The sequence below is a fragment of the Odocoileus virginianus genome, chromosome 8, assembly GCF_023699985.2.
Source record: "Odocoileus virginianus isolate 20LAN1187 ecotype Illinois chromosome 8, Ovbor_1.2, whole genome shotgun sequence".
Taxonomy (NCBI): domain Eukaryota; kingdom Metazoa; phylum Chordata; class Mammalia; order Artiodactyla; family Cervidae; genus Odocoileus; species Odocoileus virginianus.
In genome coordinates, this window is record NC_069681.1 from 73,176,831 (window position 1) to 73,201,519 (window position 24,689).

A 24,689-nucleotide genomic window follows, 5' to 3' on the forward strand; every position below is an offset into this window, starting at 1 on the left:
GGCAGCATGGGAGATCCCATGGGGAGCGACTCACTGCTTATAAATAGTGTTATTAAAACAGCCCTTAACACTGTTCTCTTTTGTTTCTGATTACATAGCATGCCACAGCTGAACTTAAATCCACTGATTTAAGTCTGCTTAGCGCCTCAGCCCTGAGATCTACTTCAGGTCCTGCAATAGGCAATGAGTTGTCTCGTAGAAAAAGTTCTTAATTATTAGCTGGAGCTTTGGCCCCAAATCCTAATACCAGGCAAGACTTTGACGGAGAAACTGTTCCCAATCAAGGCTCAGAACCAAGCTGCTTGGGACATGGCCAGTCCATTGAGTGTATAATAAAATGAAGACCAAGAGAGGGTTTTTCTTCCCCCCTTTGCCTAGTAGCAGGCTGACCAGTACCACCCACCCCAGGGCTTCTCAGATCTGAGCCCAGCTGCTGAATGAGTAAGAAATCAAAAGAGGGAGTTTTTCCACTCTATCTAGAATAGAAGGAAGAAAGAAATGCCCCTTTGTGCTTGTGCCTTTTGTCAGAAACGGAAGTAATCTTTGAGGAGCACTTGAGTGCTAGCAGAATCCTTCACAGCAAGCCAGATAATCAGCTGGTAACTCTGGAGGAGGGAGTGGTGTTTGGGATGCGGTGGAGGAGTGATGGGTGGTGGCAAGAGTCTCTGACTCTTTAGAATCTTTTAACTGTATGTGGCCTGTTTATAATCAGGGTGTATTCGCATATTATATCTTTAAAAGGCGAGTTGAGAAGCAGATGTTGCCAAGTAACGCAGAGGAAAGGAAAGTTGTTGTGGCAGAAATACAGGGCCAGCACTGACGTAGTTGTGAACAAGGTCTGACTAGTCACAGAACAGGACTGTCATGCAGCACACTTGTGGCAGGGCCGTGCCCTGGGGTGGGGGAGGGGTCCTGGAGCCGAGCTTCCAGGCGCCTGGCATCCCACCATGAAGACTTCTACCTATTCACAGCACAGGTTGGGGGGGAGCCGTGAAAGGGGAAGTATTTAAGTAATTAAACCTTAAGAAAAGGGCTCAAAGAAACTTGTGAAAAAGTTCATCCCTACCTGTCACTAACCTTTTTTGTTCTAGTCCTTACTCATGGCACTTTTTTTTTTTTTAACCCAGTTGTAATCACAGTGTGTCTATCATTTTCTGTTCCACTGTTTTCCTAATAGCTTTCCCTTGTTACTGTGGAAGATTTTAAGCAAGGGGGAGACGTGATCAGCGTTGTCTCTTAGGAAGTGAGCCCTGGCGATGGTAGAGAAGGCAGAGTTGATGAGAGGAGAATCAAAATGGGGTTCACGAAGTGGCCCATGAGGAGAGAGTTCTAGCCCAGACTTCAGGTCCCCTCTTGAGCCCCACCCCCGGTCAGGTGACAGGCTGCCTGTGCCTCTGGGAGGGCCCACCACTGCCGTCACATTTCACAAGCTCCCTGAGCCCTGGTTTGCCCTGGAGCAGAGCCTCATCTGGTCTCACCGATGGGCAGTGCTGTTTGTGGTTGGCAGCTCCACGCGGCTCATGGGGAGTGTTATCAGCCCTGCACTTCCTTGTGCTTTGCCCTGCTGTCTCGAGGCAGGAGCGGGTGTGATGAGAGAGGTTCTGGAAACGTTTTCTTGAGCAGAACATAATGATCATGACTATGGTGATACACATCCGTTTTAAGCGGGCCGTATAAATCACTCTCAGCAGGGCATGTTGGGAAGGGGCGGCTCTGCTCAGGGACAGGCTGGGTCCTTGCTGCCGCCCCAGCTCATCCGTCGCACTCAGGGCAGGCCAGTCACTCTCTCTGGTGCCGTGTTTCCTCACCTGAAAAGCTGCAGAATTTTCAACCTTTGAAATGTGTACACTGCCTTTTTAGCAGTGTCTTTTCGCTGAGGATAAAGAAATAATTTTGATCTTTGGTGGTCGGTAGAGTAGTATCCTGGAAGTCACATTTTGTCAGTAATAGCATAGAGGCTGTTGTTAAATATGGTCAGGGGAGCCTGTGACCTGGTTCCCACTGTACACAGCCTTCAGTAAGATCTTTAATTTGATCTTCACGATTGCTTTGATCCGCGTTTGAAAGGCATTGAGCTCAGGTTTCGCTCTTATTTGGCAGACTGGTAAAACTGCAGTCAGGTCAGGCGGACAGCAGGATGGCGGCCTGAGAGAGGCTGTGGCTGCCGCCTTCCCTCCTCCTCTGCCTTCCTTCCCTTCTCCCTTTTTCCTCAAGAGGGGCAGCCCTTACATTGCATGTTAGTGTGGTGATACCACCATAACAGAGTTTAGATGACAGTTAATCTTGCTGTTTTTAGACATTTTAAAACTGTTTGAAGTATTATGTTTGTAAAATCTCATTTTAATATGTTAGTTTCCTTTTTTATTTAAAAATGAGAACTGTTCAGGTCATGGAAAATTTCTACTACTCTGCTAACTCATTTAGAAAAGGCTCTTACATTGATTTCTCTATAATTTTTTTGAAACATAGATATATACTGTATGGTTTCCAAAAAAAAAAAAGCTATCAGGTGGCCCCTTCCCTGTAATTAACTTGCTATTTTAATAATACAGTATTATATTTGAAGATCATTTCCCCTTAAAGTTGCAGGGCGTTTTATATAATTGAAAGAGTTAGAAGGAAGCAGAGCATTGTAACTTTCTGCCAGATGTTCCACAGTAGTGAAAGCAGACTGATAACAGCGCCAAGAAAAGCCCTCGCTCTGCCTGGAGAAAGCACTACCATATTTGGCCTTCATGAAGTTGCATATTACTTGGCATACACACACACACATACACGTACACATACATAAAGCTTCTTTGGTGACTTCCTGTGTTTGATTTTAATTTTTGAGTAAATGTGGTTTTTTTAAAGGTGGATTTATGTTATATTGGCATATTGTCTATTTAAAAGAAACCACTACTGTCTACTGAAAAAAAACACTATTTTGTTTCCACAGAAACCTGCTAATATTTTAGTTATGGGTGAAGGTCCTGAGCGAGGAAGAGTAAAAATTGGTATGTTATATCTTTGATAAGTCACAGCGTAGCACTCTTTTAAAACTTTTGCAGGCAGCTTTATCACTTCTAATTTTTGCTGTAATAATATGCATTTATTCATATAGTTCCATGTGATCGAAGCCATTTCTAAAGAGTATACATTAAAAGTGAAAAATGTTTCACACTCTCGAAAGGTGTCAGACAATCTTTAGAGACTGAAGTGTTCTAATTATAAAATAAGCCGTGTGAGTTTCTTAGAAATTTTTTGCCTTCATTAAAAATAGCCTGTAGAGGTGAGTGGCTTCTATCCCTGTTAGAAGCCAACCTCGCCTTTAGTCCTAAGGGCGTACAGCAAACTACTAATCATACCATCCGTTCTGTTTCCCTGAGCCAGGTCGATCCGAACATATCCTTCTGTTAGCCTCATCTAGGTCAGGGATTACAAACTGAGAATACCACTGAGGCTGGGTAGGTTCTAACGAGCCTTTGCCTGAAGGGAAAAGAATTAACGAGCTTTCTGTACCTCTGCATGTTTTCTAATAGCTCTGTTTTCTTATGTATCAGTGCAAAATTTTACCCATTTCTGGTCTGATAACCTATAAGGATAGAGCTAGATTTATTTATCCTAACTATTTTTTCATTGTCATTTGCAAGTTGTGTTTGTGACATTTATTTAGTTTGTGTGTGGATAGAAGAAATGTAGTAACCAAATTATCTTAATTTTAAAGCAGCAGGGTTATGGGAGTATATAACAAAATAAATAGGAATTTCTGATTGCCAAATTTAGTATAAATTGGGATTGTCAGCTGATTTGTACCATTTCACCAGCAAAGAAAAACCCAGGTGTTCCCAACCCTTCTTTCTACCCTCCCCTTTAAATCCTTCAGTCCCATTTTCTCCTTCTAATTAGACTGAAAATACCCTTGATACAAACTGCAAAATTCTTGACAAACATTTGATGCATCTCAGAATGCTCCTAGTCAATTGGCTTGCTTTAAGAACCAGGCCCTGTCGGTCCTTACGTAGCGTCAGACACCTGTTAGGTTCTTAGGTGTGCATTTAGCAGATTTCATCCAACCAGCGTGGTGGCATCAAATTCAAATGTAAGTTCAAAGCATGCACAGTCTAAAAGACCCAGCCAGACAGTATTTACAGATGTGTTAGCTACTGTAAGACTTGGGGAAAATTTATATATTAAAAATAATTTTGTTTGGAATTATTTCTGTGTCACATATATGATGTTGACAGGCTTGGCGGATATCAATAGCCTAAAGTAGTCACACTTAAGATACATTCTTCTGTAAATCAGTGTTTAGTAATCCGACTCATGGTTTTAGTTCTTTGCCACATTTCTGTGTTGGTTTTTTTAACCTCTATAAGTAGATCACTTAAGGCCTGCTTCATTAAAAATGTGTATTAGAGCAAAATCAAACAAATGGTGGATGAATCTTGAATTTTTGAATAGGTGGTATGACTAGTGGTTGTTCATTCAATGTGTATTTGGCAGCTCTGTGTAATGACACTGTACTTGATGTTCCAAGGGATAGCGAGACAAAAATGTTTTTATCTGTAAGATCATGGTTCGTTAGGACAAACAGCTTTGCCTGAATAACTGCACTACATAGTAAACTGTGCAAAATGCTGTGAACTGTATCTCAGCACAGCTCCAGCTCTGAGATATGAGTTGTTGACATTTGTCAAATCAGTTTCTTCTGCCCTCAGTTTCCTCATTTGAAAAAGGAGGTGATTGAATTATATGATCTTTAAAATCTTTTCCAACTTAAAAAAAACAAACACAATTCTTTAAAATTAAAGAAAAAACTCAGCCCAAATAAATGGGGGGAAATAGTGGTATTGTCATACCGTACATCAGCTTATACCAGTGAGCATGCTTACTGATGCAGATAACGGGAAGCCTCACCCTAACTGATCTAGTTCCCTGGTACTTGTGACCAGTAAAAAGAATGAACATGTGGCTGGCTGCACAGCCCTGTCCCCCTGGTGGTAAGACAGATGGAAATAAATCTGCCCGGAGGAGTAGGGTCACCCTGGACCTCAGGCAGCAGAGTGTGTCTGTAACCCAGTGGCAGTAGTTTGCAATGAATGAAGATGTCAACCTTGGCTTATATTTAGACTTCTGAAAGGGGTGAGATATTTTGTTGGTTTTTCTCCCCGCAGAATTCACGTTTTTCATAGCTTACCAAATAATAATAGTAAATTAGAGTCATCAATTATATTTGTAAAAGTCAATTTACTTAGCATTGTTGTTGTTACTATTATTTTTTTTTTTTTTACAGCTGATATGGGCTTTGCCCGATTATTTAATTCACCTTTGAAGCCTTTAGCAGATTTGGATCCAGTAGTAGTTACATTCTGGTACCGAGCCCCAGAATTACTTCTTGGAGCAAGACATTATACCAAAGCTATTGGTGAGTAGAACTAATTAAAGTTCCATGACATTTTTAAAGTGGCCTTATTGTTGTGAAATATACGTATGTCTGTTTTTTAGGTCAAGTGATACAGAAAATTATATAAGTAAGAGCAAAAACTAACATAAAATTCTACTGTCTAGAAATACCATCGTTGGCATTAGGGGTATACCATTCCAGACATCTATTTCTGATAAATAAACAGATGCTAAAAAGATTTTTAAATATATGGGCCCATACTATGAATTCTGAGTAAAAACTATCTATTTTAAGTTTAGGTGAAAAAGAAAAATAAACACAATGAAATTTCTGAATCATTGAACTTCAGACAAATATTTCTTTTTCCTAAAGAAATACTAGCTTCTAAAAGATTTCCCTTAAAATTAGGGATAAGAAGATTATGAAAATAAGTAGGGGCTGAGAACATGGTCATTCACTTTTCAGTTTTTATTAGTATTGATTATCTCCCTGTATGAAGAATTAGGAAATGAGTGCTCTTCTACTTGTTCCCCCACCAGCCTCTCAATTTATAAGCTCTCTTAATAATATCAGTCATTATCATCATCATTATTGTTACCACTTTGTTGATGTTTACAGCATTTATTTTCTTTTTGCGAGCCAAAATGCCCACTGTTGTTTATACTTAACTACATATTGTAATGGACTTGATAGTCAGCTACCACAGTCCTTTTTTCACAGCTATATCACAATCCTTTTGTGACATCTTTATTCTGCTTCATTTTATTTGGTAGAATTTTATCATCAAGTAGTTTTTTCTTACATATTTTGTCTTTACTTTTTTCCTGTTTTTGTATGCCTTTATTGCTTGCTTGTTCTGTGTTCTCCAGAATGGTATTAAACCCATTTTTATTTTATTGAATAACTCATCCCCAACTCTTGTATACTTTGCTCTATTTTGGATTGATTTTCATCTTGCATTTTCCTTTTTTTGTTCATCTGGGTTGGATCTGTTTCTTTCTGGGTTCCATTATTTCATCCCTTACTTTGCTGCGGAATATTCTCAAGTAACCTGTCTTAGAGGTAAATTTTCTAGTTCTGTATTTCTGAAAATAAAGCGTTTGTCATACTTTACAGTTTGGCAGGGACTAAAGTTACAGGTTCAAAGTGATTTTCTCTCAGAGTTTGGTGAGGCTGCTCAACTGTGCTCTGGCATCAGTCTTGCTAATGGAAGGTCTCATGTGATGGTGGATTCTGTGGGGTTTTGTGTTTCCTGAAAAATGGAGGGTTTCTCATCCTTGTGTTTCACACTGATTTGCTGACCACCTACAGGCCATTCAGTTCAAAGTTTATATCCCGTGTCGGTGGAAAATTCTCTTGAAGTAGACTTGATTTTCTCTTCTGTGTTTTACTTCTCTCTTTCCAAAGCTGAGTGTAGGCAGATGTCGGATTTCTTGAACTGGTATCCTTTATACCGCTTTTCTGCTCGTGTTTTTCTACCTTTCTTCTTCTCTGTGTTTTCTTTGTAGTCACTCTCTTCATTGATTTGTCTTAGTCTTCCTTTCATGTGGTTAATATTCCTCAACGGTTAGTTGACCCTTGATATCTCTTGCATTTGAGGCTCAGGTTGCAGAGCGCCACTTGGGGCCCTAGTGTGCGTGGATCAGAGAGCGCCGAGGCTGGTGGCTTTACTTAGAGTGATCCAGCCGAGAGCGGCCATTGGTGGGGAACCCTGAATGCCAGCACGTGGGAGTCTTTGCTCTGAGGACTTTCAGCTTCTTTATAAGGGAAAAATCCTCCAACCTTCAGCCCAGTCTAGCCTGGTAGTCTCACTGCATTGGGAAGCGGGGTGGGTGGTGGTCCACAGTTCAAAATATAGTCTTTGTATTTGACATTTCCAAGTACAGAATCTTCCCTGAGTTGTGCAGGACACATCTGCTTCCCATCCAACAATAATACTGTGGACTGGGGCCTTGTCTGAACTGTTTCCAGAAATGTTTTTATTTGTATGTCTGCTCAGTCAGGTCTGCACATGTGTCTTCATCCAGGTCTTAGTCACAATTCTCCCTCTTGAGGGAGAACTTCCTTGGTCACACCATCTGCCTTCCCCATCCTGGTAGTTGTATGCAGTGTCTGAAAACCCCTAACTGGGTGGGCTGTGCCCAGCTGTCACTGCTGGAGGCCGTTGCCTGCATGGCCCCGGGTGAGCAGCGGTTCCTTGCCAAGGGATCCCTGATGGTCTCTCTGCATGCTCTGTGTTCCTGGGCTTTGCTGTCACTTCAGCGTGTATTCAGAGGGGAAAGGAGCGGTGGTTGTGCTCTTTCCCTCAAAGCAATCTTGAAGTCAATGTGTCTTTTTTCTTAAAACCTTTTATGTTCACTAATCCTTATATCTGCCTTGAGATCACATTTTACTATATAGAAAAATAAAGGTAGATGATTAGATATGGGACTTTTCTGTGCTATTATTGCAGTCTTTCTGCAAATCTAAAATTATTCCAAAATAAAATATTTTATTTTTTTGAAAAGTCAATTAGAAGGAAAAGGAAAGATTACTGAAGCTAGTCCTGTTTTTCAATATGTATTACTACCTAAGCATACATTTGGCTATCTTTTTTACAAGTGTATTCTAAATGCTTAAGCATGTAAACTAATATACGTAGCTTTTTTTTCCACCTAGAAAATGAATATTTAAAAACAGTGCTACTTTTGGTAAGACATATTTAAAGACTAGACAAATAAGAAAGTAATTATCAACTTGTAGCTGCTATTAATGGAAAACTTGAGGCTGAATTTTTTTTTTTTGAGACTGAATTGATATAAATTGAGGAAAAAATAAACTGTCACATAGGTTTGTGACTCTGGCTCATCATTTATCTTTATCTATATTCTTAAGAAACCCATTTTTCAGTGTAAGCATTGAGATCTGAACAAGCTGTTACCCTCCAGAGCAGTTTAGCAGTTCTAGGTCAGGGCTGTTCATTACAAAGCTGGGCTCACCAGCTATTAGATTCCCTTGTTCAGATGGGTGCATAATTTGGGTAGTAAAAGGCTTTCCTCCTCATTAACATCAAAAGTTATTGGATAACTATTAGGCTTTTTAAAACTTAAGAGAAACCAAAATGAATGTAAATTATGTCATTTACTCTTAAGGGATCTCCATCCATTTGAGAAACAGAATGAATATGTGTGGAAAATATGTTGCCATCTTTGAACAGCAGAAGCTTAGCCCTCTGACTTGTTGCCTTAGCTCTGCCACTCTGGGGATGATGTGTCCTTCACAGCCTCGTTTTCTGAAGACAAGGATTTAGCCTAAATCACCTCTTAGGTTCCTTTAACTCTAAACGTTCTGTGCCCTTGGATAGACTCCACTGCCTTCTGGGGTAGAAAGAGCACAGCAGACTAACGTGGGGGCAGGTAACTGATACCAAGGTCTGTGCCAGTCCCCATGAGCATGCCTGGCCTGGCCCAGAGGAGTTATGGAGAATGCTTTCTTCCAGTGAGGTTTGACAGAAAACAACAAAATTCTGTAAAGCAATTATCCTTTAATAAAAAAAATAAATAAATTTTAGTAATAATAAAAAAAACCTAAAGTGATAACAACTACATTAAAAAAAAATTGGATCAAAAAAGTAATGATATAGGATCTTACAGATTGCTTTTTCATTTGAGAGACAGAAATCATACACTTTTATATACATTTTTAAGAATAAAATCCACAGTGAATCCACTGTGAATCTAGTAATCCACTAGAATCTACAAGTGAAAAATGAAGCTTCTACCTTGCTTCTAGTCTCTCCTGCACCATTACGTTCCTCCTGCTCCCCAGGTGGGTAGGCTAAGGGTGCAGTGAGGTTCTCAGCTAGGCCTCCAGACCACTGTCAATGCACTTTCCTAGCACTTGGACTTCCTGAAGCAGATAGAGGAACCTTTGTGGTTGAACTTACATATTATTAGCTGAATATGTTCATTTTAGTGACATCACTGAGAAGGCTTAAACCTGCCAGTGGAGTTGGGTGGGTCGTGTTAAGACTAAGGTACTGACAGGCATCAGGAGAGCGTGGGGGAAATCTGAGCACATGAGCCCCCCTGTTCCCAGCCTTGCTGCCCATCGGTCTTAGTGCTGTGGTCACTCACTCCCCTCTAGGAGTCTGCAAGCCGAGTCATTCAGCCCGAGAGAAGATGATAGATTAGTCAACGGAGATAGGCTCGTTACTCATGGGGACAAAGTTTAACTCAGTTTTGAGTGTTGAGGGTTTTTTGATTGACTTTGTGGAGAAGGGTGCAGAAAGGGAATCAGCTCTTTAATTAACTGTTACTAGGGCAGTCTTAAAAGTTTTTCTAAAGTATAAACTTGAGTGAAACGAGGAGAATGAGAATTTACTCTTGCATTAAGGTAGAGGCTTATAATTACTGATTAAAACAAATTTAATATATCCCCCCTCCCCCCATTTGGGTCTGCATAGCCTGCCAGTTGGTGTCTACTTTGCCCGGTTAGCTCCGTAGCTACACACGAGCATTACAGAGTTTGAGAAGTAGATGGGGTTTGTGTGTTTTTAATTTGAAAAGTTTTTCTAGAAGAAATTTGACAGGTGAGCAGGAAGGGACTTTCTTATGAATTCAGCAAAATCTGAAAAAAATAGGCAAGGTAGGAGAGACTTGTTGACAAAGATTCAGAAATTTATCTGAAGTAACAGCCTGATCAGCGAACTCAAATTCATAATTATTGTCTGGGTCAGGATTTGAAGGAGGGAACAATGGTGAAATTGATAACAGGTGAAAGATAATAGAAAAGACATGAAGAGAGAAGTTATATAGGGTAAAGTTAAACAAGTTTCAGTATTTTTTCTACTTTCTTGACTTTTCTTTTAAAGCAATGTCGAGTGAGGGTAGTTAAACTATTTACTTACTATTCATCTTCCTTTGCGTGTTTTATTTTCTTTGTTGGAGTTTTTCATTACCAGGCTGAGTTGGTAACAGTGTCTCTTGGATGCCATGAGTAGGGTTTTAAAGATGCACACTGCCCCACAGGCCATCTTGGTGACCCCACTTAGTAGCTTGCCTACTTTCTTCCTTTGGATCGAGACGATCAAAGGTCACCTTTCTGTGGGGTTCCCACATAAAAAGAATAATCACAAAATAATTAACTTTCCCGTTTACTTTCTGACAAAGAAGATATCCTGGCTTATATTTCTTGAGGAGACTTTTTCATGAAGTGGTGTTGGCCTGATTTGGTTCTCTGATGGGGGAGAAAACTGATGAGCAGACTGTCATTTTTGAAATCACTTGCTTATAGTCTTGCTTGTAATCTTAAAGTAAATAGAGGTTTAACTAATTATTTTGAAATACAAGTGTGGTAATTTTAGATGAAATATGTATATTCCAGTTTTAGATTTTAGAAATTTCCAGTTATTTATTTATTAACATTTTTTTCCCTCACTTTCTATTTAAGTGACCATTATTAATAGGTCTGAATAATCAGCTTTAATAGTGGTTTTAACTGTCCTCCTATAGTTATTTAGGGCTTCCTTTGTGCTTCAGCTGGTAAAGAATCCGCCTGCAATGTGGGAGACCTGGATTTGATCCCTGGGTTGGGACCATCCCCTGGAGAAGGGAAAGGCTACCCACTCCAGGATTCTGGCCTGGAGAAGTCCAAGGACTGTAAAGTCCATGGAGTCACGAAGAGTCGGACACAGCTGAGTGACTTTCACTTCACATAGTTTTTATGTTTGCCACAGGTATTAGTTAGATCAGTGAGACACTGTTTACTGTCTGCTGTGTGCACAGCACTGTCCTGAGTGTAAGGAAGTTGCCATTGCTGGTTTAGGGATTTGTTAAGGGTAGAAATGGAGTATCTGCAACTTCAGATTATAAATTGGCACATTTATCTTTCCTCTACTAATAGTTCTATTAGTAGGAATTTAATATGAATGAAAGTTAGCCTGTATCTTAAAGTAAGTGAAGGAAATTTGTTGTATACAGACGAATCCCTTTGCCTGGCTTTTAAATAATTCTTATGAAGTTATAGCCTCTGCCTATTGAAAGGTAGTATTTTGCCCCATATTTTCTTATCTTTTAAACACTTAAACTTGCAAAGTCTGACACTGCTATAGCATGAAGAAACCCTTTGAACGAAAAGTCCTTCCAGGAGAAATGCTATTTTGTTAGAATATTTGAGGCCAGGCGTTGTCTTTTTCCTGTTGGAACAGCACCTTGCTAACTAGTTCTAACACAGGAGGATAATTATTTAACTTTACAAGCTAATCAGTCCATAAACTAGATAAAAAATAATATTTTTTACCTCAAAAAATGGTGCTGATTGTATTCAGCAAGTATGCCCAGTTTCCAAGGCTGTTTGAGTTTTCTGTTTGTTTTTTTGTTTGTTTGTTTAGTTTTATTTATTTATGGTTCCTATGCTCCGTGTGCAGCTTTGTATGTATTTCACAGATAAGGTAACGTTTGAAGCACTTAAACTCACCAAAAATTTTAGGTAATATAAGTTTGATTGAACTTGGACTGAAACCACTGGGTGGGATGGAGGTATAACAAGGAATGAAAAACGGGTGGATGGGGTGGGAATATATACTTACAAACAATATTTTTTATATTTATAATTGCTTAGGATTTAATATGACTTATTAGGGGAGAAAAAGAATGAAAAAACACTCCCTGCCAAGATAAACATGCATTTTCTTTTGGAAAGAACCACTTTATTTTCCTCCTTTCTTTTTCTTTTTTCCTTTCTTTTTTTTTCTTTTCTTTTTCTTTCTTTTTTTTTTTTTTAAAGATATTTGGGCTATAGGGTGTATATTTGCAGAACTACTAACGTCAGAACCAATATTTCACTGTCGACAAGAGGACATCAAAACTAGTAATCCTTATCACCATGACCAGCTGGACAGAATATTCAATGTAATGGGATTTCCTGCAGGTACACATTATATTTTTGTTTTTATTTTTAAACCACTGTTGTTTGAACTTAGATGTCTACATTGAAAGGATGTGTATTTTTAGCTGATGAAAGCTACTCTTACTCAATTCTCTATATTTATGACTTGCATCAATCAAAGACCCATAGAAATAGCAAAATATGTAGAGTTCACATATTAGCATAAAAATATTTATGGGTTTCTTGAATTTGAGGAGTGTATTTTTGTTTCATTTCAGTTTTTGGTTTTGTTTTGTTTAATATTTAAAATGATAAAATATTTGCAATATCTGCGTTTAAAAAGTGCCTTTAGTTCTCACCATTGGCAACTGAATAGAATTCAGGAGCATGTCTTTTTGTCTGACAGCACTTAATAACAGTGTCATTGTTTGGTATTTGAATGCAGATTTTGAAGACTTTCTACTTGAAACTCGTATTGAATCATAGCATTTTTTGCTTTATAACCCTTGTCAGTAAGAACATTCTTTCCAGTTAGAACAGGCAGGATGTGAGTGAAGGCCCAGCCCTGCACAGCGAGCAGGCCTGCTCTGACTGCCACTGAGAGGCGGTTGTTGGGGCGTCTCGTCACGTGCTTTAGAGCTCCAGCCCCAGCCCAGTCCTTGTGCCACAGAACAGAAGTCCATCGCTCTCCTTTTGAAATGCCTGCATAGTTTTGGCTAGTCAAGTACTTATTGCAATAATAATAAGTTTATTATTAATAAATATATTAATTTAAATATCTAACTTATTGAAATAACAGTAAGAAACAATAAGCTGTTTCTTATTAGGAATTTTTCTCAGGTCAGTGGCTCAAAACTAATACAGAAATATCTGGGAGTTATAATTCCACATTCCCTTTAATTATCAGTAAGTGCAAAGTACCTACCTTTGTCCAAAATTGATCAACATTTCTACAAAGATTGCTTTGTTGAGTTGGGAGTTTCATTTATCCACTAAATATTTATTGAGCACCTGCCATGTTTCAGGCACTGTGTTAAGTGTAAAATATTGTTGATATAACAGACATGATTCTTGCCCTCTCGGAGTTGACACTGAGCTGCTCTAAGCAGAATGTTGAAAGAATAGGAGTGGTTTGAGTAGATGGAGAAGAATGGCCTTTTCTTCCCACTTCTGAATGCACTCATCATTTCAGGGGTCCCCCGGGGAAGGAGCCTGACTTACAGGGGCTTGGAGGAGGGGTGGCCTCCACAGGAGATGGTTCTGAAATGGTTCTTAGGGTGTGGTTCCACAGTTGGGATCCACTTATAGGGGATCTGAGAACCAGGCAATAAAATTTAGATTTGATGTGCTAAAGAAGGAAAATCTATGATAAGTTCTTGAGAACTAGTGCTGTGGTTTGTGTTCTACTTTAGAAAGGTTTTTATGGCAGGGGTATGTAAAAATTTAAGAGGGGTAACTGAAGTCAGGAAACCAGCTCTTACCTGCAGCAGTACTCCACGTGTAAAGTGTTTTGGATGGAGAAGAAAGGATAATGGTATAATTTTTTAGAGTAAGCCTGTAATTGGAAGAAAAAAATAAAAGATTATCTCAGGATTTCTACTTGAGAAATTGACAGGAATAAAGAAATTGGAACAAGAAAGTAGTCAAGGAGAAAATTCCATTTAGAAGTATATATTTCGTTTACAATATGTGGTATCTGGAGGCTAGATAGCAGATATTTTTATAAGCCACTTGAGAGAGAAGCTAACCTCTGGAGGTCATTTAAAAGATGAGGTGCCATGAAGCTACCTGGTAGAATGTGGGCACCTGTGGACTCTCAGTGACGCCCCCTAATGGGGACAGCAGGCTTCTCAAACCGTGTGTGGTGTTTGAATAATTCTAATGCCAGCAAAAGTGACCAAGACGTTTCCACCTGATGGGTCTGGTAGCTGAGGTTGCTTTTGTTACTATTATTGAAACTAGCCCAGGTACTAGCTGACTTGTTCATATGCTCGTACATCCTACTCTGTGTTTCAGACAGCTGTAACTGCTTACCTTGATTACCACATAAGGCAGCGTATTTAATAAGGGGAGTATAAGGAGGGCCGTATAAAAAGGACAGCTTACAGCTGCTGAGGGGGAAGATAGTGCATTTATTGTTGAAAAGATTGGTTGCTGGATTAACCAAGACAAGGTGGGACGAAAGTGGTTTTACAGATAAAAATAGAACTAATTAATAATGGAAATATTTGTTTATAACTTGTTGGTATCTTAGTATAGAAACTGAGATAACATAGTAAAACATAGAGAAAATAGACATTTTAAAAGTTTAAAAAAATGAGAGAACACAAAGTATGGAGAATGCATTTACAGTTAAAGATGTTTACTGCAGCTCACCATTCATTCAAAGTCTGTGCTTTCAGGGAGGTTAAAATGTAGGACATGTAATGAGAAGTGAAGTCACCTTTATTAAAGTTCTTGATAATAGGAACATAGACAATATAAAATTGTATCAATGTGTTTCACAGATAAAGATTGGGAAGACATAAAAAAGATGCCTGAACATTCAACATTAATGAAAGATTTCAGAAGAAATACGTAAGTTGGCAAGAAAATAGACTGTTGATTTTTGCTTTTCTAGAATACTCAGGATAAGATTGAATACTCAGCATGATAGACTTGACAGACTAGTCTGTTAAATTTTACTTATTTACTGTAATAAATGTTTTGCATTGCGGTAGTCTTCATTTCTTAAGATGTTTGAATGGTGATACAAGAAGGTAAATATCTAATAGCAGCAACTGATTTGGATATGAAGAAAGAAGTCAGTTCTTTTCTTTCCATATTTATTACTTTCGGGAAGCTCTGCATCTGTGAAAGGTATCACAACTGAAGCAGTAAGAGACTCAAACAAACCAACCTTTGCTGGTAGCCACCTGCCTGCTCCTCCTGGGTTGGGTTGTAAGTTTAAGCAATTTTTTTAATAGAGAAGAAGGAATGGCTCATCTGTTTTCACAGCAGGAACAGGGGATTGGGACATGCAGTTTATAGACCTATATGACATATGACAGTGTTTTAAAAATTTGTATTAAGCTTACTAGTAAGGCTGAGTTCAGCTCTTGACCCGTATGTTATTTAAGATCATTGTTGAGATAGCATTCATGTGAACAAAAGCTAAGCAGTCTGAATGTTATTCATGAAATTTTCTTGCATTTAATCAGTGGTATCCACTTAAAAGTGACTCCTGGGAGTCCTGAATGAAGTGTGAAATTGATTTAATACCATTTTCAGTGTATGTTCTGTGTTGGTTATGATTAAAATAATTCTGTTCAGAAAATTTTACCCAATGTAAAATTAATCTCAAATCTAATATAGATATTTCATAGTGTTTCTCTTTCAGGTATACCAACTGCAGCCTTATCAAGTATATGGAAAAACATAAAGTTAAACCAGATAGTAAAGCATTCCACTTGGTAAGTTTTAGAGAACAGTACTAATGAACTGTATTTTTCCCACCTGTTTAACCCAACCTGACTTTTTTGACTCAATTTCTCTGGTTACTCAGTATTCTTAGAGTTCTTTAATAGTAATACTAATGGAGAGTTCTTGTTGGTGTGTACTAGTAATGATATCAAAACCCAGGTTTGACAGCCTTAATGTTTGATTACACTTAATTTTCTAAAGACAGTCATTGAACCAAGTTTGTCACTTTTTTTTAATTCTGTTTATTGGTTTTCACCAGTTATTTTAAAATTTCAAAGAATCAAAATGAAACAGTCTTACTGTTCAGAAATAAGGTTTAGAGATTATTTTTTATTTCAGTCCTTTGAAAGGTTGTTTACAGAATTTTAATTCCCAAGGTGCCGCTTATAAACTTAGCTATTAAAGGTCCATCAGGGATGCTGTGCAAAGTGTGCTTTTTCTGGAAGAGTATGAGAGATGCAGTATGTAGATAGTGCATAGTGGAAAAATGATTTGACCTAGGATCTAACTGTGCACTATCAAGGTGACTTGTGACTTTATAGTCAACTGTTGTCAAATTTGTTTACAATGAAATCTCCATTTTTATATTATAGCAATTAAAAATGTTTTTCAGTTTTATGTTTTTCAAAAGAAAGTAATATAAAGGAGGATTGGGGGAAGCATGTTGTATTTTGCTTGGCTTAAAATTCTTTTAATCCTTTTTTCCCAGTATTTTTTAAGTAAGTTCATTAAACGGGAAGTTTTCTACTTTGAAAGGATTAAAATTTCCTTTAGTACCAGGCCACTTGGCAAATATTTTTTCCATTTCTGCTCTTTATTCTTCTACTCTTCTGCTTCTGCAGTAATGTTTTATCATGTCCTGTATCATACATTTCATATCTAATCAGCAACTTAAAAGACTGTGCTCAACTGACCATATTACCACACATTTGTATTATTATCCAAATCATGGCTTCCTATAATATACTTAAGATAGTACCCAAATTGGAAGGTAAGTTAGATCCTTCAAAGTTACGGCCTTATTTATTCTAACAAAATGCTGGTGACAGTGGTAGAGCAAGAGTCCCGCTGTAGGGGGATTGCCTTACCACCCGCCCTGCTCACTGCTATTCAGGCTAGTCTGAGGTCTCTCACCACCCCCACCACTGACACTCCAGAGACCAACTTTCTTTTCCACTCACCTGCTTGTTTTTACTAGAGTAACTGTCTTGCATAGTCCCATCCGAAAGCTCTAATGTAATTTCATTAAACCTGTTGATGAGTGTTTTAAGTGGCAAACCCATGCTTTTCCTTTCAGTTTCAAAATAAAATTGTGCTTCACTGAAATATCAGCTCATTGAAATTAAACTCTCACCATCTCAGCATTTCATCTGCATTTAAACATATCTTCTGTCCTTTTGTTCTTGATTGTATCATCTCCCACCATCTCCACATGTTCCATGGTTTTCAGAACATGTCCTAGTCCAGCAGAACCAGAGTCATCTGGGGCTGTTAGGAAGTGCTCCCGGGCTGATTCAGGAGTGCTCTGAAGCCTGGAAATCATGGGGTTAGGTCAGAGATTATAAGCCAAGAGACCACCGTTTAGATACTATCTTAAATAACATGTTACCTCAAATGTTCTACTTCATAGAGCCTTCAGTAAATTATATTTCAACCAGAAGCTACTGAATTTTCACACATTAGTGTGACATTTCTGTAAGTAATATTAGTTATGATGATGATGATAGTAATGGCTAAGACTTATATAGTGCTTTCTTTGTGCCCAACACCATTATAATTGCTTTCTACATATTAACTCATTTAATTCTGAAAATAAACTTAACGATAAAAGGTACTGTTTTTAACCCCCCTTTGACAAACAGGGTTACAAAGTGGTTAAGTAACTTGTTTCAAAGTCACTCAGCTAATAAATGTAAGGTCAGGATTTGAAGCCATGCAGCCTCCTTGGCGTCTCCACTCACCAGCACGCCCGTGTACTCTGGTTCTGTGCCAGGCCCCACATCTGTCTGTAGGCTGGTGCGCACTGTCAGCAGAACGCTGTCCAGCAGGGCAGGCCTGAGCCATGTGCGGCTGCCACGCTCTAGAAATGGACCTGATATGACTGAGCAATTGACTTTTAAAGTTTACTTTAGTTTCGATTCATTTGGATTTAAATCTAAATAGCCACATGTGGCTAGTGTATTTTATTATAAGTTTTCCCTTTAATAGAAAAATAATAACTTGAAGAATTTTAGTCCTGTTCTAAATTGGATATAGCAATTTAGATAATGTAGGGAAAAGATCGTTGGTTTAGAGTAAGAAGACATGAGTTTACTTCCTATAGGAGAACCAACTGAGATAATGAATATTAGAATGACTAAAATGGGAATTATTACATTACATGGAATAATTGGGGAACATGGAGGGGGGAGTTAATTTGGGGCAATAAATGCTCTCCCTCGAGGTATTATTAATATAAAAAAATGCCTCCCACAAATGTGCCACAGGTGTGACTATGAGAAGTAAAACAGTGATGTGTTTATGACTTGTGGTTTCAGCTTCAGAAGTTGCTTACCATGGACCCAATAAAGCGAATTACCTCAGAGCAGGCTATGCAGGACCCCTATTTCCTAGAAGACCCGCTTCCTACATCAGAGTAAGTGATCAGTTTGTTCACTCACCAGCTCCATAGATGGTTTTGGTGCCTGCTTTCCTCTAGTTGTCAGCTCAAGTCACCATCGCTCTTATATGGGGACCCAGGGGAATCCTTATGAGAGGCAGAAAGTGAGCTCTGATGACTGAAGTGTCCTCGGGTTTTACAGCTGGCACAGTGCTGGCATCATTTGCCTCTGTCATTTGGTTAGTGACAGGTTGGTTCCACACACTGTCTGCCTCACTGCTTGCAGTTACAGTTGCAAACTCCATCCCCAAGGACATTTGTGTTTCCATTCTTTCTTTCCTTTTAAATGTAGCATGGAGAGTAAGAAAGTTTTGTTTGACTAATCACATTCCTGCCAGAATCTGTCTCTTGTTTGTGATGATAAAAAAGGACCACTGGGATCAAAGAAGAAAGCAGAGTCCTATCGGAGTAGTGTTGATTATTTATACAGTGAGCAGCTCTCCAGTGGCCTGCTGTCATGGCAGTGGTTAGAAGAAGGGACTTGCTGTGTCACAGTTGCATGAAAGATGCTTATTACATCACAGATAGAGGGGTAGAGTCCAGACTAAAAGATGAAAGCAAGAAGCCACTTACATACAGCATTTGAAATACTGGTTAGTATACCGGAAATCCTTTTTCTTTTTCTTTTTTCTTATGATCAGTGTTTTTGCCGGTTGTCAGATCCCTTACCCAAAACGAGAATTTTTAACAGAAGAAGAACCTGATGACAAAGGAGACAAAGTAAGTATTAAAGTATAGTTGGCATCTGGCTTTGTTCAGTGCCCCCATGACTTCTGGCATGGGCATCTTTGGTTCTCCCTCTGAGTTGAGCTGTGTCTTTCTGTTTAACCAATTGAGAAGAACCAGCAGCAGCAGCCGGGCAATAACCACACGAATGGGACCGGCCACCCAGGGAACCAAGACAGCAGTCACACCCAGGGACCCCCGTTGAAGAAAGTGAGAGTCGTCCCTCCTACCACTACCTCAGGTGGACTGATCATGACCTCAGACTATCAGGTACTCAGGCTATCTCGCAGTAACCTGCCTGTCAGTACTGCCTGTGGGCTTGTGAGCACTGGGAAATGCGCCGTAGCTAAGAAAAGACCCGCCCGTGTGTGGCAACACATCGACAGAAAGAGCTATGGGCGTGGAAGGTGCCCGGTGGTACAGTAGAGGGGGCTTAGCCAGACGTGGGGTGATTGGACCTAAATTGTGCCGTTGGTTGGCTCTTTGACCCTGGACACGGCTTTAGTTTCTCGTCTGTATCATGAGCCGGGCGCACCAATCCTGCCGCTGCTGTGGGGGCGGCTGTGGTGACCCTCAGCATCTGGCTCATGGGGGTGCTCAGGAAGTGGTGGGTCTCGTTTCTGCAACCCCATCCAGCCTCAGGGGGGTGGTTCAGATCTTCTCAGTGTCTTCATTTGTCGGGTGTGGGTGATGGTCAGTGTGAGGCTGTAGTCAGGATGAGATGAGACAGTGTGAGCTAACGGCAGTGGCCGGCTAGACCAACAGTCGTTTGATAGATGACACCAGTCACTGTGTTCATTATTATTATCGTCCTTAAAACTCTTAGTAGTGTTCACAGTGCGCGGTGAGTACTTGCTAAGTGTTGGTGGTGGTGCTGAGGGGGTGACGCGGTCATAGGAAGAGCTTGTCAAGACTTAGGTGTGCAGCTCCTCTGTCCGTGTGGGACAGACCTTCCTTCCTCCAAGCAGTATGGTAGCTGTGAGGTAAGCGTTACTGGCAGGAAATTGGGGCTCGCGGAGGTTGAGCCCCTTCCCTCGCTCCCGCCTCGGGCCGGGGTGGACTCAGGACGCAGACTCAGACCTGCTAGGAGGCTCCCTGTGCGTTCTCTGCAGTGACAACAGCAGACAGACCCGTTTTTGAAAACTATTCCTTGTTCTGATCCTGTTCCCATCTGGTCTGGATTCAGTGTGGAAGTGTACTGAAAACTTGACCCATGAGAATTATTTACCTACTGAAAGAGATTGTAATAAATGGATAAGGCTCCCAGAGCTGCGGCTGCACGTCAGGAATTAGATCAGAGCTCTTCACATGGTTCATGGGGGGTGCAGCCTAGCAAGCCCTGGGGTTGAGTGGTGACTTTCCTGCAGTGAGCTCAGTGAGCAGGGGTCTCCACGGCAGGCATCTTGCGAGCTCATAGTTGCTGCTCCCCTCCCCACCTGGGAGACGAGCGCATCTCCGGCACACGGGTGTGTTTGCACACAAGGTGCGCATCCTGAGCAGGAAGCGGGGAGTGGGGTGGGGGGATCTCTAACCTTTGCCACTGAAACCAAGGAAATGCTCCTGTGTGTCTGTTTGTTGACATTACTGTGGTGGTTTTTATGAGTGATTTCAAAACTAGTATTTCTGACTAGTTTTACATGTCCACTCTCTTTAAAATGTTGTTTTTGCTAGGGTTGGCAGAATTTTGAGTTATATGGTTTATTAGATATCTCTGAAAGAGGAAAGTATTAAATTATAGTTAATCTTCTGTAGTGTTTTGGGGAGCCAATAGCATGAGAGAGGCGTGCAGGGCTGAGAATATAACCTATTGGAACTAGAGGTGTTTGAACGCTGCCTCTTCTGCTGCCTCTAGCATTGAGAATACCACTCTTCCTGTGTTTCAGTAGCTATAGCTTTGCCTTCGTATATCGCTTGTGGCTGAAAAACAAGGTTCACTAATTTGTAGGGCATAAAGATATCTAATGCTGAAGAAGTAATTCTCTGGTTTCCTTTCTTGTCATGTTCATTTTTTATTCTTCAGTCATGCATGGGTGTTGAGAGTTTTCTATTGAAGAAACAAGTATGTAGATTAGCTTTGAATTTCTTCTTTGTATACATCACTGAGTTCAAGAGTAAGTGTCCCAGACAAATTATTTATCAGGTAGATACGAAATAGCATGAAAGGGCGTTCCTATTAATAGAATGAACCACGCAGCACAGGAGTAAGACTCACTTTAGTGTTATTTTATCAGCAGTACTTCTGACCTTCATAAAGAAAGGCTAACCCTAAAAGATTTTAAGGGTTTTGTCATTTTAATTCCAAAGCCAGTACCTAGCACAGGACCTTTAAAGTTCTTACTGCCGTAAAATAAGTGACAATACTGCCATAAAGTAAGTGACATTTCAAACACACAGAAGCCTTGCTGGCCTGGGGTGCAGCCAGCCCACAGCAACACCGAGTCATGTCTCCTCCTCTTCTGCTTTTCCAGCGTTCCAATCCGCATGCTGCCTACCCCAACCCCGGACCAAGCACATCACAGCCGCAGAGCAGCATGGGGTACTCAACTACCTCCCAGCAGCCTCCACAGTACTCCCACCAGACACATCGGTACTGAGCTGCGTCGGACACTGCCCATGCACTGCCGCTGTGCCGCAGGCCGCCTGCAGCTCTCAGAGGGAGCCTGGGATGGGCCATGAGAATGTACTGTGCAGCCACGTAGTCAGATGTCCAGTAGCCGAGTTCCACCGCTTTTCACAGATTGGGGTAGTGGCTTCCACATTGTTGCTGTCTGGAGTTAGGCTTGAGAGGAAAGTGCTAGCACAGTTTGTGTTGTGGGTTTGCTACTTCCATAGTTTACTTGACATGGTTCAGACTGACCAATGTTTTTTTTTCAGTGACAGTCTGTAGCAGTTGAAGCTGTGAAACGTGCTAGGGGCAAGCATTTGTCGTCATATGTGGTGAATTCTTCCAGTGTAACAACATTATCTGACCAATAGTACACACACACACACAGAAGTTTAACTGGTACTTGAAACACGCAGTATACATTAACTCAACGAAGTAACCAAGACTCAACGTGAGATTATTTCGGTACACCTTTCATTTCAATGTCTTATCAGTGGGTTGATTATTTTCTACATTAATCAGTGTTCTTTGACCAAGAATATTGCTTGGATTGTTTTGGAAAGTACAAGAAGCCACATAGTTTTTCCAGGAAAGTTTCAAAACTCCCAAAGATTAATTTCCAACTTTTGAGTTTGTTTTTATTTTCAATCTATGACTTGACTGGTATTAAAGCTGCTATTGATAGTAATTAAATATGTTGTCATTGATATAAACCTGTTTGGTTCAGCAAACAAACTAAAATGATTGTCATAGACAGTGTTTTATTTTTCCTGTTGGTGTTGCTGATTTGTGAGCATGCTTTAAGATGAAAAAAGCATGAATGATAACTTCCTTAAAAAGGTGCGGCATCCGATTCAGATATTTTGTCCTGATTTTAAAGCTGGTTGGTGTAGTGCTACTAAAATTTTGTTCAGTTCATTCTCTTTTTTTAAAACTTGTTCGCACGTTGTTTAGGGTGCCCTTACTTCAGCAAAGGAGAAGGAGTAGGAGAGCCTTAGAATTTTTGAGGAAAAAAGAAAACCTATAACATACAATGTACTGTATCAAACTATTTTACATGAATGACACAAGTATTCTGAATTTTAAAAAATTGAACATTGTTAAAAACAAGGTGTTATGTAATAAATTTATTTTTCATAAATCAAAATATGGAGTCAGCTGTATTTTTATGTACACACAGGTGTTTTATTTTAAAAATGTGCCCTAACAAGTGGCCTCCAAGGAAACCTTTTCAGGTGTTTTCATTGATAGCATCTGTATCTTCTGCCTCCACAATGAAGTGGTGGCCTAAGGTTTAGATACAAATTCATTTCTCTGTTACACTTAGTGCAATAATAAAGATGAGAAAGACACTTTTCTAACTGAAAGACATTATCATGAGCCTTCCCTTTCTAGAATAATGCCAAAATCTGTGTTATGCTGAGCCCATTTTGTTTTATCCCAAATAATTATTTGAGAGGGAGTACCTCCTTCACAAAATACAGAAAATTAATAAACTAACATATTCTCTTCTTTAAAACTCAATGCATTGAAATACATTCTAGAACATTTTAAGAACTGAGGGATCCTGAGTGGCCTGACCCTCACGGGAAGGATAATCTTTGGAAGCTAAGTTTGTGTTTCCGTGTTAGTTCTTCACTCACACAAGGGACAGATCTGAGAACAGGGCCCCCACCTCTGGGTCAGCTCCATAGACCTTTTACCTGAATTTCCCTTCCTCTCTGATTGTCTTCTGTTTTTTTCTCCCCGCCCTCAGTGCCATGCTTTTCAAACTCATGCACACAAGAATCGTCGAGAGCTTTCTGTCTTAGGGCTGGTACCTGAGGTTGATTCGGTAGGCTTGGGTGGAACATAGAGTCTTTGATTTTAACCAGGTCCCCAGTTGGCTCTGATGCCCTTGTTGAGGGTTGCCCAGGAAGAAGAATGCCCCCAGACTGCTCTAAAGCCTGGGCGAATGTAGCGGCTAAGTGACTCGGACAGAAGGCTGCCCACTGTCTTTTCCTCCTGCATGAACTTCAAAAAGCCAAACCCACGGCAACAAGTTCCTTTCTGGGTGCTGGAAACTCCGTGGGCACGAGTCTCGGATGCCTTCATTCCTTTATCAGCCTCGGTTCTCCGGGTGGTGCTGCCCAGGCCTGCCGGTGCCCTCCCCAGGCTGCAGGTTTTTGTACTTGGTTGCGTCTGTGACAGGTGATGCACATGCCCGCCGCAGTTCTCTGGCTGGCCCCCTGGCCCCATGTCTCTGTACAGCACCTCTGACACATAGCCGTTTTCTGTCCTTTCCCCCTCCATCCCAGGCCTCCCCTCTTCACACTTGCTCCCTGGCTGCAATGCCCAGATGTCCACCCTAGACCTCACTGGCACATCTGAGCTGTTACTAGGTTCCCTCTGGACTGAGCACATCCAAGTGCAGACTCCCACCTCCACTGACCCGCCTGCACCTCCGCCTGACCGGGATCCTCCCGCCCAGTTGTCTGGGCCACACGGCAGCCTTGGCACATCTTCACACACACGCACGCCCGCTTGTGAGCCCTGTCCACCCCACATGCGACTTTTCCTGCAGGGACTCCCAGCCGACACCTCCTCCCCTTCCTTGCACCCCCGGTCTTCTCTGCTCACCCCCTCCAGACGGCCAGACCCCTAACTGTCCCCACCAGGCCCCGCATGTCCTCCCGCGTGTCCCCTGCCCCGTCACCCGCCTCCAGCTCCACTGTGGTTCTGGCTGTCCCTGGAGCCTGCCTCACGGGTGTCATCTCGAGACTTTGACACTTTCTGTTCCACTGCATCTGTCTTTCCCCAGCTTCTTGGCTTTCTCCCTCACCTCTCTGAGGTCAGCTCGAATTGTACCTTATCAGAGGCTCCCCTCTCCCCCCACTGCCCACTTGCTCTCTGTATAAAACTTAGCCTGTCCCTGCCTTCTCCATCAGCCAGCATCCTGACCCCTTGGCGTGGCTTTGTTTTCCTGCATCGCACTTAGACCCTCA

The 24,689-nt window shown here is 40.7% G+C and overlaps 1 protein-coding gene and 1 long non-coding RNA gene across 7 annotated transcripts in view; one reads left to right on the plus strand and one right to left on the minus strand.

Moving 5' to 3' along the window:
• CDK8 (cyclin dependent kinase 8) overlaps window positions 1-22,852 on the plus strand; it is a 71,956-nt gene extending 49,104 nt beyond the window's left edge. For 3 of the 6 annotated variants that reach the window (XM_020903005.2, XM_020903009.2, XM_020903011.2), the window contains 9 exons: window positions 2,939-2,996; window positions 5,276-5,407; window positions 12,152-12,295; window positions 14,761-14,830; window positions 15,633-15,705; window positions 18,253-18,350; window positions 19,016-19,094; window positions 19,212-19,370; window positions 21,569-22,852. In XM_020903005.2, the coding sequence (XP_020758664.1) occupies window positions 2,939-2,996; window positions 5,276-5,407; window positions 12,152-12,295; window positions 14,761-14,830; window positions 15,633-15,705; window positions 18,253-18,350; window positions 19,016-19,094; window positions 19,212-19,370; window positions 21,569-21,694 (939 nt within the window). In that variant the 3' untranslated portion in view covers window positions 21,695-22,852. The remainder of the gene's footprint in view (window positions 1-2,938; window positions 2,997-5,275; window positions 5,408-12,151; window positions 12,296-14,760; window positions 14,831-15,632; window positions 15,706-18,252; window positions 18,351-19,015; window positions 19,095-19,211; window positions 19,371-21,568) is intronic. The other 3 variants (XM_020903006.2, XM_070471702.1, XM_070471703.1) reach the window with 3 other exon arrangements.
• Window positions 5,833-19,022, minus strand: LOC110143401 (uncharacterized). The gene is made up of 5 exons (XR_002315572.2): window positions 18,376-19,022; window positions 17,070-17,247; window positions 13,735-13,808; window positions 10,275-10,468; window positions 5,833-7,778 (listed from the first exon to the last, which is right to left on the minus strand). It is a non-coding gene; the product is annotated as an uncharacterized lncRNA (long non-coding RNA).
• Window positions 22,853-24,689: the final 1,837 nt, after the last annotated feature.